Source organism: Chanodichthys erythropterus, chromosome 11 (genome assembly GCF_024489055.1).
Source record: "Chanodichthys erythropterus isolate Z2021 chromosome 11, ASM2448905v1, whole genome shotgun sequence".
NCBI classification, from domain to species: domain Eukaryota; kingdom Metazoa; phylum Chordata; class Actinopteri; order Cypriniformes; family Xenocyprididae; genus Chanodichthys; species Chanodichthys erythropterus.
The window spans coordinates 20,278,325-20,295,231 of record NC_090231.1 but is presented as its reverse complement, the minus strand read 5'-3'; the positions used below and the strand labels follow the sequence as shown (position 1 = coordinate 20,295,231).

The 16,907-nt window shown below is 35.9% G+C and overlaps 2 protein-coding genes across 4 annotated transcripts; both read left to right on the top strand.

The window, feature by feature from the left end:
* The first annotated feature begins 1,498 nt into the window (after window positions 1-1,498).
* On the top strand, window positions 1,499-6,488 carry oaz2b (ornithine decarboxylase antizyme 2b). Its single transcript, XM_067401372.1, is given in 6 exon segments — window positions 1,499-1,518; window positions 3,243-3,315; window positions 3,317-3,397; window positions 3,974-4,146; window positions 5,612-5,697; window positions 5,890-6,488. Coding segments are annotated over 6 exon segments (564 nt in total). The 3' UTR covers window positions 6,021-6,488.
* Window positions 6,489-7,695: 1,207 nt separating this feature from the next.
* Window positions 7,696-12,727, top strand: slc25a44b (solute carrier family 25 member 44b). Of its 3 annotated transcripts, none has more exons than XM_067400568.1 (4): window positions 7,696-7,818; window positions 9,407-10,076; window positions 11,445-11,572; window positions 11,843-12,727. In XM_067400568.1, exons 2-4 carry the CDS (start codon window positions 9,446-9,448, stop codon window positions 12,032-12,034), a joined length of 951 nt encoding a protein of 316 aa, XP_067256669.1. In that variant the 5' UTR covers window positions 7,696-7,818; window positions 9,407-9,445; the 3' UTR covers window positions 12,035-12,727. The 3 variants fall into 3 exon arrangements, with proteins under 3 accessions (XP_067256669.1, XP_067256670.1, XP_067256671.1); XM_067400569.1 differs by having other exon boundaries at window positions 11,445-11,619; window positions 11,843-12,030; XM_067400570.1 differs by lacking the exon at window positions 11,843-12,727 and having other exon boundaries at window positions 11,450-11,572.
* The last annotated feature ends 4,180 nt before the right edge of the window (window positions 12,728-16,907 follow it).

Sequence of the window (16,907 nt, the reverse complement as noted above, 5' to 3'; positions counted from 1 at the left end):
TGAATACTACACCACTAATCATGGCAGAATACAGGACCAAGACTGAGGGTATGGATCTAACCGCACTGTTAATGCAAATGGCCACAGTGTCACCAGATCCAGTTATGGCAGCGAGGAATATGGACTTGGTCGAGATGGCCATCGCCATATACCCGTGGCCACAGCGGCCGAGCGTGGGGTCCGGGCCAAGGCCACGGAGGCTGCACCGCTATGGCGCCCCAAGCTACCTGAAGCACCTTTGGCACCAATTACAGCGAGTCTTTTTGAGTACAATGCTACAAGCTTGGCACACCTATTTTGGGCAGTTTCTCTTATACTTTTTTGCAGGACCTCTCAAGCTCCATCAGGTTGGATGGGGAGAGTCAGTGCACAGCCATTTTCAGATCTCTCCAGAGATTTTCAATCAGTTTCAAGTCTGGGCTGCTCCAGGATATTCACAGAGTTGTCCCGTAACCACTCCTTTGCTATCTTGGCTGTGTGTTTATGGTCGTTGTCCTGTTGGAAGATGAGCGTTGCACCAGTTTGAGGTCCAGAACAAAATTTAAATTAAGTTTTGAGGAGAGATGGTTTTAGTAGTGAGTGATAAAATAAAATAAAAACAAATGATGGTACATTTTGCTAAGAATATTCTAGTAATCATCTCTTATTAATTACATGAAATTATGTGAAGCAACCCAAAAGTCAAACACATAGTGCACATAATAGGTCTAATACTGTGAATAAAAACATTCACCAAAGCACTATAAAATGATTATTTCCATAATTTACTCACACTTATTGACATATACAACAGTTTTGTATACAAAATGTCTTGTCATTTGAAGTGTAACCAATAAAATGTGCAAGAAATTTCATAGTTTTGGCTGTGTCTATAAGCTATAGTCATTTTAAATGTTGAAATATTGCAAATATAGCCTATTATTAAATGTAGCTTATGTTAATTCCAAAATAGGTAAAATAGCCCACCGTCTGCCACTAGAGAGCAGAATTACAATCAAGGAAACGACTGATAATGGAGGAAAGGGTTGAAATGGATTATTGCTCCATCTCCTGGTCATGTTATGGCTTTCCTTTTTTTTTTTTTACATGTCCACCCAAGTGACTGGAACATTTTGATCAAAATTCCACTTATTTATTTAGCCTTATATTTTATTTTTATTATTTTATTTAGGCTATTTGATTCTTTTGTAAACGTAAACGAAATTAAACATGGTGGAGTAGACTAAATTAAAACAATTTTTGTTTTCTTCATTTTGTAATTTTGTAATTTGTAGATGCTTTGTGGTGGCACAAGGAGTGGGGGGAATCACAGTTTCCTTGAGCTTCAGCATTGGGGCAAAACCGGCTGTAACCTTTAACCTGAAACGACAATGAAGCACTCGATCCTCCTGAGAGAGCGCGAGGGACTAGGACGCAGCATAACGTCTGTTAAAGCCGTGACCTGAACAAGTGCGCTCGCCACAGATCAACTTACCCAAATATATTGCGAAGAGACGCGATGATCAATACCCAAGCAAGGTAAGTAATAGCCGTGTGTTCTTCTTTTGGTTAGGTCAGTGTACAAGAGCATCAGCGCAGAGACTGATGTTTAGAGCATCATGACTACATTCCCGACATGGTTGGCGTTCATAGAAACCGTCAGTGCAAAATCCAACTTCAATTATTGTCTCTTAATGAAGCAAACCGTTCTGTTTTATTATTTAGATTGCACTGCGACGTATTGGCAACTAGCGAAATTAATGAACTGCTACTACTTGCAAATAAACACTTCTGAGGAAAAAGCAATTAGATCGCAACGTTGTGTAAATATGAATTAATTATTCATATCTCATTTACAGTCTCTGAAAATCCACGAGATAGGCTACTGTATCATCTAGTTTCCTCGCTATTGCTGAGGAAATATTTCAGCACAGTACATCATGTTCTTACATCATCAGTAGCTATAGTTCACGCTCTGGACCGCACACATTTGTTCAATGTCATTTCTCTATCATTATGGTGTCTGTACGTTTATTGTGGAGCTGAATTACAACCCGTGGTTAAATATTGTGAACACTGCATGTTCCTTCGCTGTCAAGTGCGCGCGCGACCTCCAGCTGGACGTTACGCAATGCTCGAGCGCGCAGCGGCTCCACTTAAACAAAACACAGTGCGTGTTGTTTGTATATATATATATACAGTACAGTCCAAAAGTTTGGAACCACTAAGATTTTTAATGTTTTTAAAAGAAGTTTCGTCTGCTCACCAAGGCTACATTTATTTAATTAAAAATACAGTAAAAAACAGTAATATTGTGAAATATTATTACAATTTAAAATAACTGTGTACTATTTAAATATATTTGACAAAGTAATTTATTCCTGTGATGCAAAGCTGAATTTTCAGCATTGTTACTCCAGTCTCAGTGTCACATGATCCTTCAGAAATCATTCTAATATGCTGATTTGCTGCTCAATAAACATTTATGATTATTTTCAATGTTGAAAACAGTTGTGTACTTTTTTTTCAGGATTCCTTGATGAATAGAAAGTTCAAAAGAACAGCATTTATCTGAAATACAAAGCTTCTGTAGCATTATACACTACCGTTCAAAAGTTTGGGGTCAGTAAGAATTTTTATTTTTATTTTTTTTGAAAAGAAATTAAAGAAATTAATACTTTTATTCAGCAAGGATGCATTAAATCAATCAAAAGTGGCAGTAAAGACATTTATAATGTTACAAAAGATTAGATTTCAGATAAACACTGTTCTTTTGAACTTTCTATTCATCAAATAATCCTGAAAAAAATATTGTACACAAATATTTTGTACAATTGTACACATTAAATGTTTCTTGAGCAGCAGATCAGCATATTAGAATGATTTCTGAAGGATCATGTGACACTGAAGACTGGAGTAATGATGCTGAAAATTCAGCTTTGCCATCACAGGAATAAATTACTTTTTATTTTTAATTAAATAAATGTAGCTTTGGTGAGCAGACAACTTCTTTTAAAAACTTTTGGACTGTACTATATATATATATATATATATGTATATATGTTTGTGTGTGTAGCCTATATATATATTTAGACTGTGTGTGTATATATATTTAGACTGTGTTGATCAGGTTGTCTAGAAAATATTAGCTAATTTAAAGACTGTATGCAATCAAAACTATCCCATATGCAGCCAAATGGGAGTTTGTGTTACAATGGCCATATCTTGTGTCTTTTACTTAGTTCTCTCTTGTGTCTTTGCAGCGCTGCACTTCTGGATTCTGCTTGTGTGCTCCGCTGGGTCAGGCAGCAGGCTCCAGGGCCTCAGTGGTGCTCCTGATGCCCCTCACCTACAGATGAGGAACACAGCTGGACAAGACATGAGCAGGGATCTAACTCAAGATGTGCTCCTTTACAAGGTGGGCCTATCACCACCTCACAATGGAGATGCTTATTTACCAAAGCCACAAATAAGTAAATATTATCTAAAATGAGACAGTCTAATTAGCACTAATAAGTGTAATGCTTAAAGTCATGAAATCAAAGTGGACAAATCTTTTTTTTTTTCTTTTTTTTTTATGGAATATTGCAGTATTATAAATTAGTTATCCGGGCATGCACATCTTTTTTTTTTTATTTGTGTGCCCTCATAATCTTTAATCAACATAATTTAAAGTCATAATTAAAAATCAACATAAAGCAAGTCACAATAATCCAATTCCTGATGGACAAATAATTTCTCATTCGAGAAGCCGTTTTACTCCAATAAACGATACAATATACATACAGATCGCAACTTCTGTTTCATGCCAACTTTAAGTGGTTCAAATTCTAACCAGGTACTTCTGTTTGCGTTTATGAGAGGAATGTGAGTTTATTTAACTAGTGATGATATTGGGCTGATAAGCACAGATCAATGTAAAATAATGTGATAATTGTTAAAAAAAAAATGTGTTCGTAATTAAATTTTTATTTTTTGTCATTATTTCAAGCAGGATGGGAAGTTAACTGTGAAACGGGTGACCCTACTGGACAGCGAATCATCCATTCTGTTATTTCAGTATCAGCTAAGTGAGCAGTTGTCGTGGAGCATGCAGACTGTGCTCTCTGGCCATAGCCTCTTTGTTGGTTTACCAAATGGAGAACTTCTCAAAGGCACCAAAGAAGGGTTAGTGATTACTATGGGCTGCACTGTTTTTCTTGTTGAACATTTACCTGATGCAGTTTGGTACATTTAGCCTACTGAAACAATACACTGCTGTCATGCAAGTATGCGCCGGTATAATGCAGTGTTATTTTATTATTAATATTTATAAACATAGGTGTAATTTACAGGTAGGACATGTCCCCACTACTTTTTGCCAGGTTCGATTTTGTCCCTCCCAGTTTTTGAAACATTCTGTGGCATGGATGTACCTAATACAAAGTAAACATCTCCAATTGACTGTCGAAGTACTAATTTCATTAGTTTGTGTTTAATAAGAGGAGATCTTTTGCTGGAATGTGTTGTTTATTAAATCATGCTGAGAGCTCGTTGTCGCTGTTATCAGTGGTGGTGGCTTATGCACAGTCTTCACACAGACCAGCGCTTCAATCTTTTGCTTAACGCTGGTGCCGAGACTCTGTTCATTCTGGTGAAATCACTTACAAATGTGTCCCTGCTCTTGATATACAATCACTGATGAACATCTTTAATTAAACAAATTTTTTTTTAAAAAATAAATTAATTAATATATAAAAAACTTTAAATATTACTTTTTAGGTTTCATTTATTTTCAGTTTCAGTTAAGTTTTTATTTGTTTCCAGTGAGTAATTTTAGTGTTTCAACTTATTTCAGTTAGTGCTTCAACTTATTTCTACTTTTTTAAAAGTTTTTCATCTAATATTTATATTTTATTTATTTCAGCTTTATTTCAATTACCATTTAAAAAAAAAATAGTTTTAAAGGTGCCGTAGAACGTCTTTTTAAAAGATATAATATAAGTCTAAGGTGTCCCCTGAATGTGTCTGTGAAGTTTCAGCTCAAAATATCCCATAGATTTTTTTAATTAATTTTTTTAATTTTGGGGCATCATTAAATATGAGCCGATTTAGGCTGCGCCCCCTTTAAATGCTCACGCTCCCCACCCACGGAGCTCGCGCTTGCCTTCAACAGCATAAACAAAGTTCACACAGCTAATATAACCCTCAAAATTGATCTTTACAAAGTGTTCATCATGCAGCATGTCTAATCGCGTAAGTATGGTATTTATTTGGATGTTTACATTTGATTCTGAATGAGTTTGATAGTGCTCCGTGGCTAAAGCTAACATTATACACTGTTGGAGAGATTTATAAAGAATTAAGTTGTGTTTATGAATTATACAGACTGCAAGTGTTTAAAAAATGAAAATAGCGACGTCTCTCTTGTCTTCAATTTTTAATTCTAGGGCACCTTTAATTAATGATAATAGCTCTTGTATACTGGCAGGACAGTGCAAGTCAGTACATTTCCCCATTTAAGTCGATAGTAGTTGGTCTTGCATGTCCGAAATGGCCCGGAAGCATAGCAAATATGGCCACAGAGTGAACTGACTTTCCTTGAAAGGGACTTTGAAAGTAAGTTTTCTATATTTTCTTTTTATGTCTGTAGGCTCACTGCTGTTTTGGAGTTTGCAGAGGAGAAATTGAAGATCAGTCATGTATTTGTGTGGTTCATGAAGAACAGGCCAGATAAATGTAAGTTCTGGATGAGTGGATTTGATTTTGCTGGAAATTGTAAGATTTTGGGGTTGGGTCATAGAGCTATCAGAAAGAGTCACAATACATTACATCTTTCTGCCTTTTAAGACGTTATCATGATAAATTTTATACCGCATAAAATCTGATGCTTTTTAAGAATATTGCGGTTTCTTCTTGTCTCCTCCACAGTGCCCCTTACCAGAACATTCTGCTACCTTGGCTTTGAGCTTGTAAAACCAGATCATCTAATAGCATCTATTGCAGGAGATTTACGTCTTATGGTCTACGATATTCAACAAACTCACTCATCTGAAGAATGACTACAAGGCCTTCAAAATACACAGAATTCTATGGACTGTTAAGTGGACTAAATGCAAAAAAAAAAAACAATAAACAGAGTTATTGTCAAAAAACTAACATTGCAGAGGGGCAATTAGGTTACAGCAACTCTGAAAAACTGGGTAATGTTAACCTAACTGATTCAGTGTATGGGTCAATTTGTTTGCCTCAAGAAACACACCATTTCACTTTTAAATTATGTGTTAATAGCAATAACTAGGTTGTTGTTTGTCAAAGTGGCTCAAAATAACTCAAATAATATGGCTGTATTTGCATTGAACAGTGGTTCTTATGTTCTCTGTTCTTATGTTCTCTGACAATAAATATATGTAATCTGAATTATAGCAACACCTGCATGCTGTAATGTGACATTGTATTGCACTTTATGAATCATTGTCATTGACAGTCTCCCAGTAAAACTACAAATAAAAAAATAAAAAAAAAATAGAAAGAAGTTAAAACAATTGAACATATTGAAAATCACAAAGAGATGTGTTAATGAACGTGTCAGTTGATTAGAATATAGTATCTGATTATTGACAGCATTGGCTTGAAGTGGAATCTTTCTATATTACACTCTAGCAGCATTCATTCATATTTGTTCACCACATTATGGAAAGCTACATATATGGAGAATTTGTTTCAGAGGAAGTGGGGGACTCTTCTTTGTTTTTACAGATTTTGCACATTTATAACACAAGACAGGGAAAATACCAACTTCACAAGACACACTTGTTGAAAAAAAAAAAAAAAATGAAATGAGCAAGATTTGAAACGGAATGGACTTTGACAAAGATGTAAAAGAGGACATCATTAAAATAGTATATATTTTGTCACAGAAGTGAGCATAGGTCTTTCTATTTTTAAATATTTAAAACTTTGAAAATGAAAAAATCTCACAAAATCATGAAGAAATAAAGGTTTTTAATTTCTTCCAATTTCCTCGCCAAAATTACCATGTTAACAAGGTCAGAAAACTAGGGATTCAAAATATAAAACTAGGGATTCTTATAAAATATGTTACCTTAAACTAAGGGATGAATATTATTAATTTCCACTGAAAGCCAGTTAAAAACATTCACCCAAAATTTAGAGGTAAAATCACAGTAGAAAAGGTGTGATAAACTATAGGCCTACTTACCTTTGAAAAATCTGCATCTCTGAAGTCTTATCCCCAGATGTTATTGTTCATTTCTTGTTATCTGCATGAGCAAAATATTTGCAAAACAATAAGAAATCAAACTGAATATAATTAAAAAATGAAAACCTAAAAAATGCATATTTGTATATAATTACCTTAAGGTAATTTCACCAAATTTTGATTAAATTGACTTTCTTAGTTGTTACAAGAAGTGACTGAAATAAATCTGACCTTGATCAAGGTCATTTGTAGAAACACAATGGTTTTATCGAAGGTAGACGTGAGTTGCAGCATACCCTCCCCTATATGCAACACATCCAGTTAGCCGGTGTGCTGTATTATTTATGCAAATAAAATATAGACTAATACTAATAATATGAATTTTAAAAAAAAATAAATCAATTGCGTGTGAATCATGACAATTGCGGTATTTCTAACACTTCGGTCGATGCACTTTAACCTTTAATGGAAAGTCATAGCAGAGCGCTATGATTGGTCAGTTCAGTGGAGTGACGCAGACAGCGTCATCACCATCACTACCATGACATGTTCACTACCCAGTGAGCTGCTGTCCTGCTGAACATACACACCAATGTCAGCCTAAATATGCTATATGACTGAATCATCACTGCTGCATGGTAAGACGTTCATTGGTGTTGTTGAAGTGTAACCGAGCTGAGATCATCGATAATAAAGCTGATTCCGGCTGTCCATTGTGCCGCATGACAGTTGTGCTAACTAGCCACTACATACCATGCTATTGAAGCGAGCTGTGTGCATTTATAAAACAGCTGAATTCTCTGAATTGTCAACCCTGACATTTTTATCTGAACATAACATTAGAAATCAGTATTGTGTTACAAAGATTGTGTTTACACCAGCACCGGTGTAAGTTAAAGAAAACCAGCAGCAGTTAGCTTAGGTATGTAGACTGAAAGCTAATGAACACTAGCAGTGTGACTTTAGAAAGATCGAGTGCACTTTCACTTACTAAGTTAACGTTAGTTGGTTTTAAGAACTAATAGCGAACACTACTACAGCTTGTATCAGAAACAACAAGCCTGAAAGGGACAGTTCAACCAAAAATGAAAGTTCAGTCATCATTTATTTACCTTCATGTCGTTCCACTTTCTCTCTTCTGTGGAACATAAACGAAGATATTTTGAAAAATGTGCAGTATTTTTGTTTTTCTCAGATCATACAGCTTTAGTAAAGACTGTAGATTTTTGAAGTTCCTTGCATTTGCAGTAGCATATCCTCATCACATTTAGACGTGCTTATTAAAATTTAAAGGGATAGTTCACTCAAACATGAAAATTCGGTCATCGTATGAACTTGTTTCCTCAAAATAATAATAATAAAGGTAATTGTGACTTTTTCCTCACATTTGCAAGTTTGTCTCATAATTTCAGACTTTAAAACTCATAGTTACAAGTCATAGTTGTGAGATATAAACTTCATTTGTGAGAAATAAATGTCAGAATTGGGAGTTATAAACTGAATTTTTTTAGAAAAAAGTCAGAATTGTAAGATTAAAAAGATGTAATTATCTTTTTGTTTAAACAAACTTCTATATCATGTTGTACCAAACCGGTGTGACCATAGGGTGTGACTGACTTTTCTTTTTTTAATGAAACACAAAAGGAGATTAGAAGTGAATGGTGACTAAGGCTGTCAGTCATTAACATGCTGCATAACATCTACTTTTGTGTTCCACAGAAGAAAGAAAGTTAAACAGGTCTATCCATTGAAGACACTTATTCATCCCCTATTATTTTACATATTTATATATCACGACTGTTGAGATTCGTTCCATTTGTAGTTTATGATCCTCTAGTAGTGCTTGTCTTCTGGCACATTATATGGTAAATCTCAAGTTATCCGGTGGTACTTCTTTTAGCCACTATGCTGTCACATTTTGTAATTGTCTACCAAATTAAGTGACAGCATTCATATTTTTAAAAGGCGGGTTAAGACATATTTGCTTATGAGTTGCTAATGTGTATAACAACATTGTGTGAAATTGTACGTTTTTTTTAAATGTTTTTGTATGATCATGTATACTCTATGATCCTTTTTATAGTTGCTTTTGAGTATTTTTATATTGATATTTTGTGAAATGGTATTGCCAATATTTGTTTTTATGCTTGTGAAGCACTTTGCGCTGCATTCCATGTATGAAAAGTGCTATACAAATAAATATTTATTATTATTATTATTTCCCAGGTGGCCTGGGGCTGATGTCAGGCGCTGCAGGCAAGAAACATGCAGCAGAAACGCAACATTCAGATCATAGAATGGGAGGACTTGGACAAACGCAAGTTCTACTCCTTTGGAGTATTCATGACCATGGCCATCCGCGCCACGGTCTACCCGGCCACGCTGATACGCACCAGGCTGCAGGTTCAGAAGGGGAAATCGCTCTACTCTGGGACCTACGATGCCTTCTGTAAAATTCTCAGAGCTGAAGGTCTGAGAGGACTTTACAGGGGCTTCATGGTGACCACGTTCACACTCATATCAGGACAGGCATACATAACCACTTACGAACTGGTAAGGAAATATGTTTCCAACTATTCTAAGGACAATACGCTGAAGTCATTAGTGGCGGGAGGCTCAGCATCACTGGTGGCCCAGAGCATTACTGTTCCCATAGATGTCATATCACAGCAGCTCATGATGCAAGGCCAAGGGGAGCATCTAACCCGCTTTAAAATTAAACCTGAAACAGCATTGGAAGCAAAGCACCCTGTATTTTTCGGCCAGACGAGAAACATTATTGGGCAGATATTTGCTGCGGATGGCATTCGTGGGTTCTACCGAGGATATGTGGCATCTCTCCTCACATACATCCCCAACAGTGCTGTTTGGTGGCCGTTTTATCACTTCTATGCAGGTAAGAAATGTAACCGTTATAATGACCCTAAGCATTGTATAAATGAAATCATAGTCAACAAAATCCATCTTTGCAATTCAGAGAAACAAGCTGCATCTGAAATGGCATTTACACAGACTGTTTAATGCAGCTCAGAGGGGACATAAATGCATTTAACCTGCAGTTATAAATACATAAATAATGTTTTGTTGTTTTAAAAATAAAACATTGACATATTTAATGTTTTTGAAATCAAAAACACACTTTAAATATGAAACTAAAACCACCAGAAGGTGGTGGCAAGTCAGGGTGTGGGTGAGTCTAAACCAGCACTATAGGAACTACCAGTGATGTTAGCGTTTGACCAATCAACGTCAGACGAATATGGAATACAGTGATATACCTGCATATACCTGTTGTCTGCAGGGTTGTGATCTTTTCTCCGCCTCGATGATATGTAATACTGAAAGTTGTCATAGGAGATGACATTAATACATGAAAGCCCCTATTAATACAACCAATTCAAATGGCTGATCATTTCAGGAACACAGCATTTTACTTTCTTGAGTGAGTCATTGAATCATTCATTGAACCGATTTGTTCAAATGGACTGATTCATTCAGTAACTAAAGACCGCTGTGTGTTCCTCAGAGATGCAAAACAGTTTGGCTGCTGTGGCTTTCTTTGGAACTATTTTTGTCTGCGAAATAGAGCAAAACAGGCAATAATGTGTGTCAAATGTAAGTCACTTAATTGTATATTAAACTGTTGTGTAAAATCAATACCACATCTACAATCATTCTATTTGGAAAAAAAGAAAAAAGTCACTCTTTGTGTGATTGCTTAACTATATCATAATATATAAATAAAGCTTAAAAGACAAATACTCCTACAGGAAATTTTTACTGCATTTTAATAGAGTAAGTCATGCAGTGAGAGCATGCACTCTAAATGCACATGTGCAGCAGTCTAACCTTAACCTAAAAAGGCTACATCATGCAGTGTATGTATATTCTAAGCATGTTTTTGTTTGTTTTTTGCAAAGCGAGGGACATGCTTAATCATGTCTGATTTGCACATCCTTAAAACAAACAATTATGATCTTTCAAAAACATTAAATAATCTTACCCAACCCAAACTTTTGAATGGTCATGTACCATCTCAATTAATTTGCTCAATGTAGTGGCAGATTGTGTAAGTATTTGAGTGCCAATCCCACTTTTATGTGCTTTGAATGTTCATGTTTTGAATGTTAGAATACTATACAGTTCAAAGTTACATCATCAAAAACAGTTTTGGTTAGCAATCCATCTGACCCAGTAGAGAGCCATATAATATGAGTTGATTTAGAAGTAGGTGAGATTTCATTTGCTCTTATTGGCTCCGCAGAACAGTTGTCTAAGATGGCTCCCAGTGACTGCCCTCATCTAGTGCTGCAGGCAATGGCTGGACCTCTGGCGGCTGCCACTGCCTCTACTGTCACCAACCCCATGGACGTCATCAGGGCCCGGGTTCAGGTCATTTCCATTGCACCAGATATGTATTGCCTGGCATGTGCAACCGAGTGTGTTTACATTTACAACAAAACACAGACAAATATCCAAAACCAGTTTATATAAAATGTTTAAATGCGAATCAGTTAATCAGTTATAATTATTTGTTGTTGTATTTCTGATGTTTGTGCACATTTTACAATTCTCATTCAGCATTTTTGACAAATTTTTCCTGAATGTTGTACCTGATATCTGATTTTTTTTTTGTTTTTTTTTTTTTTTCTCCTTGTGCAGGTGGAGGGCAGGACATCAGTCACTGAGACTTTTAACCAGCTGATCAGAGAGGAAGGATTCTGGGGGATGACCAAAGGCCTCTCTGCTCGCATCATATCTTCAACGCCCACAGCAATAGTCATGGTGGTTGGTTATGAAACTCTCAAAAAGCTTAGCTTACGACCAGAGCTGGTTGACTCCCGCCACTGGTAAAAAAAAGAAAAAAGAAAAGAAACTTTACAGTGTCTGTCATCTTCCCTATGACTCTTCCACTCCAACTTATTGTTCATTTTTGCCTTTTAAATCTCCTGCCTTGTGATGCTTCAGTGTGACACTGCTGATTGCTTTTTTATTTTTATTTTTTTTTAGTTAATCGTAACAATGCAGCTTTTGAGCTCTGTCTTACTTTCTGGGAAAAATGCTGCTCAGGTTTGTAATCGGTGTAAGAGGCACAAGAGTTTTTCTTGAATGAATTTTTAAAACGTATGTGATCAAACAGATTGAATGTTTTAGTAAAAGAAAGTATTTTGTGACTTTAATTTATTGCTCTTTGTATAAGTGGTAGTTTAAATGTCTTCAGACATTTATTTTCAGTAGGATATAAACACTTAGATATTTCATTTAGAGAACTCGCTTCATTCAACTGTCACCGCAATAGCATTTTATTCATTGTAGTACAGTTTTTATCATACTTTCTTAAGTTTATGTAATTAGATCATCTCATGTGTACAATGTTTACCTCTGAATATGCTTTTCATAGTTTTTGTGTGGTGCTGGGATGTTTTAAGTTGCCAAAGCTGAGTGAATGTGTTGCTCTCGATTAGGGGCTGTCAAGCTCTAAAAAGTAAAAACAGTACATCAAAATAAATATCCATGTGACTTGTGTACTGTTCAGTTTCTTCTCAAGGCATACAATAGATTGGTTTAAGGAATTGACTGAAATTAAAGTCATTATTCACTGCAAATATTGTTTGTAAGCCCTGGTCTTGGACATTCTGCTACAATTTTCTAAATACATGAGAGAAATGGTGATAGAATATTCATTTTTGGATGAACTATCACTAGAACATATTATGATGCAATTGGGGTGAATTGTGGGACTATTGAGAGTTTTTTTAAACCATATCTCTTATATATGCTGTCTGCGAGGCATCTGTGAGACCTTCAAAAAAAAAAAAAGATTTACCTTTAATTGTTGCATTGGCAGCCTAACGGTCTGTATCCAGCAGGGCTGCATTTAATCATGGAGTCTGTGCTGTTATTCTATTTGTCACCACTAGGGAGCAGTCACTTCTAAAGTTAGATGCTCTGCTGTAGTTTAGTCTAGTTTTATAGATATGCCTGATCAAGTGATCCCAATCATACTAGTAATTATATATTTAGCAACTGCTGCTCTTCTGAGGGTATTTTTTTTTATCCCCCAATTTAATTTGAACATCATCTCTACTCTAGAACCACAGGGCAGACAGCAAATCAATATTAGCTTTGAATAATTTAAACTTGTATATAGGGGAATCTTTGCTTATTTTTGTGAGCATCAACTAATTAATAGTTGATGGTATTGATAAAAATATCAATACAGTAACAACCCGAGCCAAGAATTCAGAACTTAATCCCCAAATATCGGATAAAATCAGAAGAAAAAAATTTCAAATAATTTCAATTAAAATGTCAGAAATGAAGTAATATTACTCACAATGTCAGCAGGTATTGGAGTAAATTTCCGAACCACTGTTTGATGCATATGCATAGCAGTTGATCTGTTATGATGATTACTTAAATGATTTAAAATAATACAAAAATACTAGATTTTTCTTCTTATTCACCCCTTAAACAACCATCTTGAATATTTTGAGATATGAGAAAGCCTCATTTTTATAGTGTGATTTCTAGACCTTGTGTTTAATTATATATTTGACCGTTTTCATGGTTTGATAACAAAGGAGTTCCGTTCTGCTTAATGCTTCAAATGTACTGAAATCTTTTTATTTTAATGCTGTTAGGAAGACTGTAATGTTTTATTTGCAGAGATCATACAACAACATAAATATAGCTATAAATTCTCAAGCAATGGCATGCAATGCACTGAAAGGTTGTTATCCATTCAACACTGCAGCAGAAGACGAAACCACTTGACAAAATGATTTGAGCTTTTGGAAAGAGTATATTCATTACTTCAGTTTCAGGGCAAATGCACTGCCCCCTACAGTTTGTTTGTCTTTGGGCAGTAGAGTTTCTTTCTGCTCCGGTTTATTAATTAGTGCCAGAGCAGTGCTTCTGTAAAGCCCGAGGTTAGGGATGAGGCAAATGTTTCCCTGCAGCTACATTCATATGATGGTTCATTCTTAGCTGCGCTTCAAATCAAACTTTCGGGAAGGGTAGTGTTGATATTACACATTTCAAACCCCAAGTTTGCAAGATCTTATTATTCTTTTTCTGTCAGTTATAAAGTTTTGAAATTTTGATGACTCTGCTTCAGTGTGAAATGATCTAAAGGAAAAAAAATAAACACTTTCTAAATAGAAGAATAACCTTCAGTATAGCTCAACCTCAAAAAGTTATTTGCTCTGTTGGGATGAAATGTTTTCTGCAAAATACCAGACTACCAAAACTCATAAAACAATCCAAATAAAACTGGGACAGTTATTCAAAGAGAATATAAAACACACAACTGCATATGCCATTTCTTCACTTCCCAAGTTTTATACATAATTAAATCATAATAGAACAATGGCCTATTATCAGCGTGTTTGCAGCAATATTTTGTGATTGGGGGTGCAACATGCAGCTGTGATTAACTAATGCTGTGATAGGGCCTCCACCCTCAGGCGAGGAAAGTGCTGCCAATGATCAATGTCTCAGCCAGAACACAATGGCACAGACTTCCTCTCTGCGGCCAAAACCACCATCTTACGCCCGCAACGGCCATGGACCGCTGAAAAGGACATTACTGTCCTTTCACATAAAACAATTTATGAAAAGACATTATCATTTGTTTTTGTTTTTTAAGTTTGCCTATAAAATATTTATTTTTATAGTAATGTTATATTTACATTTATTAAAATAATTTTTTGGTAACACTTTATTTTGATGGTCCCCTTAAGACATTCTATTGACTAAGTAACAGTCTACAGTTGACTGGAAGTTGAAATGTAGGTGCAATGTCTGCTTAATATCTGCGAACTCTTTATTTTGATGCTCCCCAACAGACACTCTCATGACTATAAGTAACTTTGCAAATATATGTCAACATTCTACTAACCTAAACCCTGCAGTCTATTAATACTCTACTAATACTCTAATGATTATTAGTTATTAGTTGACATGGTGCAAACGGAATATTTTAAGGGGATTTAAAGGATTCAGTATTTAAAGGTCCCGTTCTTCGTGATCCCATGTTTCAAACTTTAGTTAGTGTGTAATGTTGTTGTTAGAGTATAAATAAAATCTGTAAAATTTTAAAGCTCAAAGTTCAATGCCAAGCGAGATATTTTATTTAACAGAAGTCGAACGGCCAGTTTGGACTACATCCCTCTACTTCCTTCTTTAATGACGTCACTAAAACAGTTTTTTGACTAACCTCCGCCCACAGGAATACACAAAAAGGGGGGCGTGGTCTTGTTGCTCTCCCACGGAGAAGAGCAAGAGTTGCGTTTGTAGAGTGTGTTTGTCGGCATGTCGTCGAAACGCTGTTATTTTCATCCCGCAGTCCAATCACCTTTGTTTGGCCTTCCCAGGGACGCTGTACTTAGAGATCAATGATTACAATTTATGTTTAACTCGGTTCCCGGAAATTTTAATCCACATGTAAAACTATGTGCAGCACATTTTGCTGAGGACAGCTTCCTCAATCTCAATTAATGCCGAATTTGCACAAAGATTATTCTTGAAAGATGGAGCAGTTCCCTCTTAGTCTGGAGAAGGCGTTGTTTATGGACCACAACCGGTAAGCTAAGCTGCTGTCGAATCACAACCCAGGAACCGCTGGCACAATCAGAACTCGTTACATATTTCTGAAGGAGGGACTTCATAGAACAAGGAAGTCATCAGCCCGTTTTTAATACAGTGGAAACAGCGGTATACAGATAAGTAAATTATGTGAAAAATACTGTTTTTTTTTTTACACGCAAAACATGAACACATGTTATATTGCACACTATAAACACAATCAAAGCTTCAAAAAAACACGAAAAACGAGACCTTTAAAGGATTCAATATTTCTAAACCCCTCCTTTCTGCTGTGATTGGTGAGATGGCCCTGTTGTGATTGGTCTTCTTACAGCACGTGTCAGAAACTAATTGCCCATTACCATATCTGAATTTTAGCTCCGGAGGCTCCTCAGCACTTGTATACAAAGTGATATGAACAGTAACCACGGCCTCAGTTTTACCGTATCAATTCGAGCCTGAGTCCTCAATCAAAGTTGATTTGCTTCCGCAGAGCAGAAAACTGTCTTATCGACATGTCGACAGCACTAACTCTTCCAGGCCTCAGCTACAACCAGTGTTTGAGGGCGGGTCAAAGTAGACGTGGTTTGCGGGCAGCCGATCAAGACCATGCACTGGCATTATGTAAATTTGTTACAAACCTATAGGTTTGTGAAGAACTCCATTTATTGAAACTTTGAGGACCTTTTACATTCACAAACAGCTATATAACACACTGCATGAAAAGCAATATCCTAAAAAGCATAATGTTCATTGTTCATTCATGTTTACTACACTCTAAACAAAAATGGTGCTATATAGCACCAAAAATGGTTCTTTGGCTCGTAATCATAGGGGAACCTTTTTAAGTGCTATATAGCACCTTAACCACAGCAAAGATCCGCTGAAGAACCAATTTTTTTAGAGTGTAGTGTAGTTTTTATCGAAATTAATCTTAATTAAAGAATACTTCTGAAAGGAAACATTCAATGATAAGCATAGGAGATGGGAAGCTTGCGAGCTGATGTCTGATGACTCAATCGCTGATTAGTCTGAGGTCAACGTAGATAAATGATCAAGCAAAGATCAGATGGACTGGAGTTTGAAGTACTGCTCTTCATAGTCAGACGCCCAGGGCACTGACGCTTGCTGTCCCACT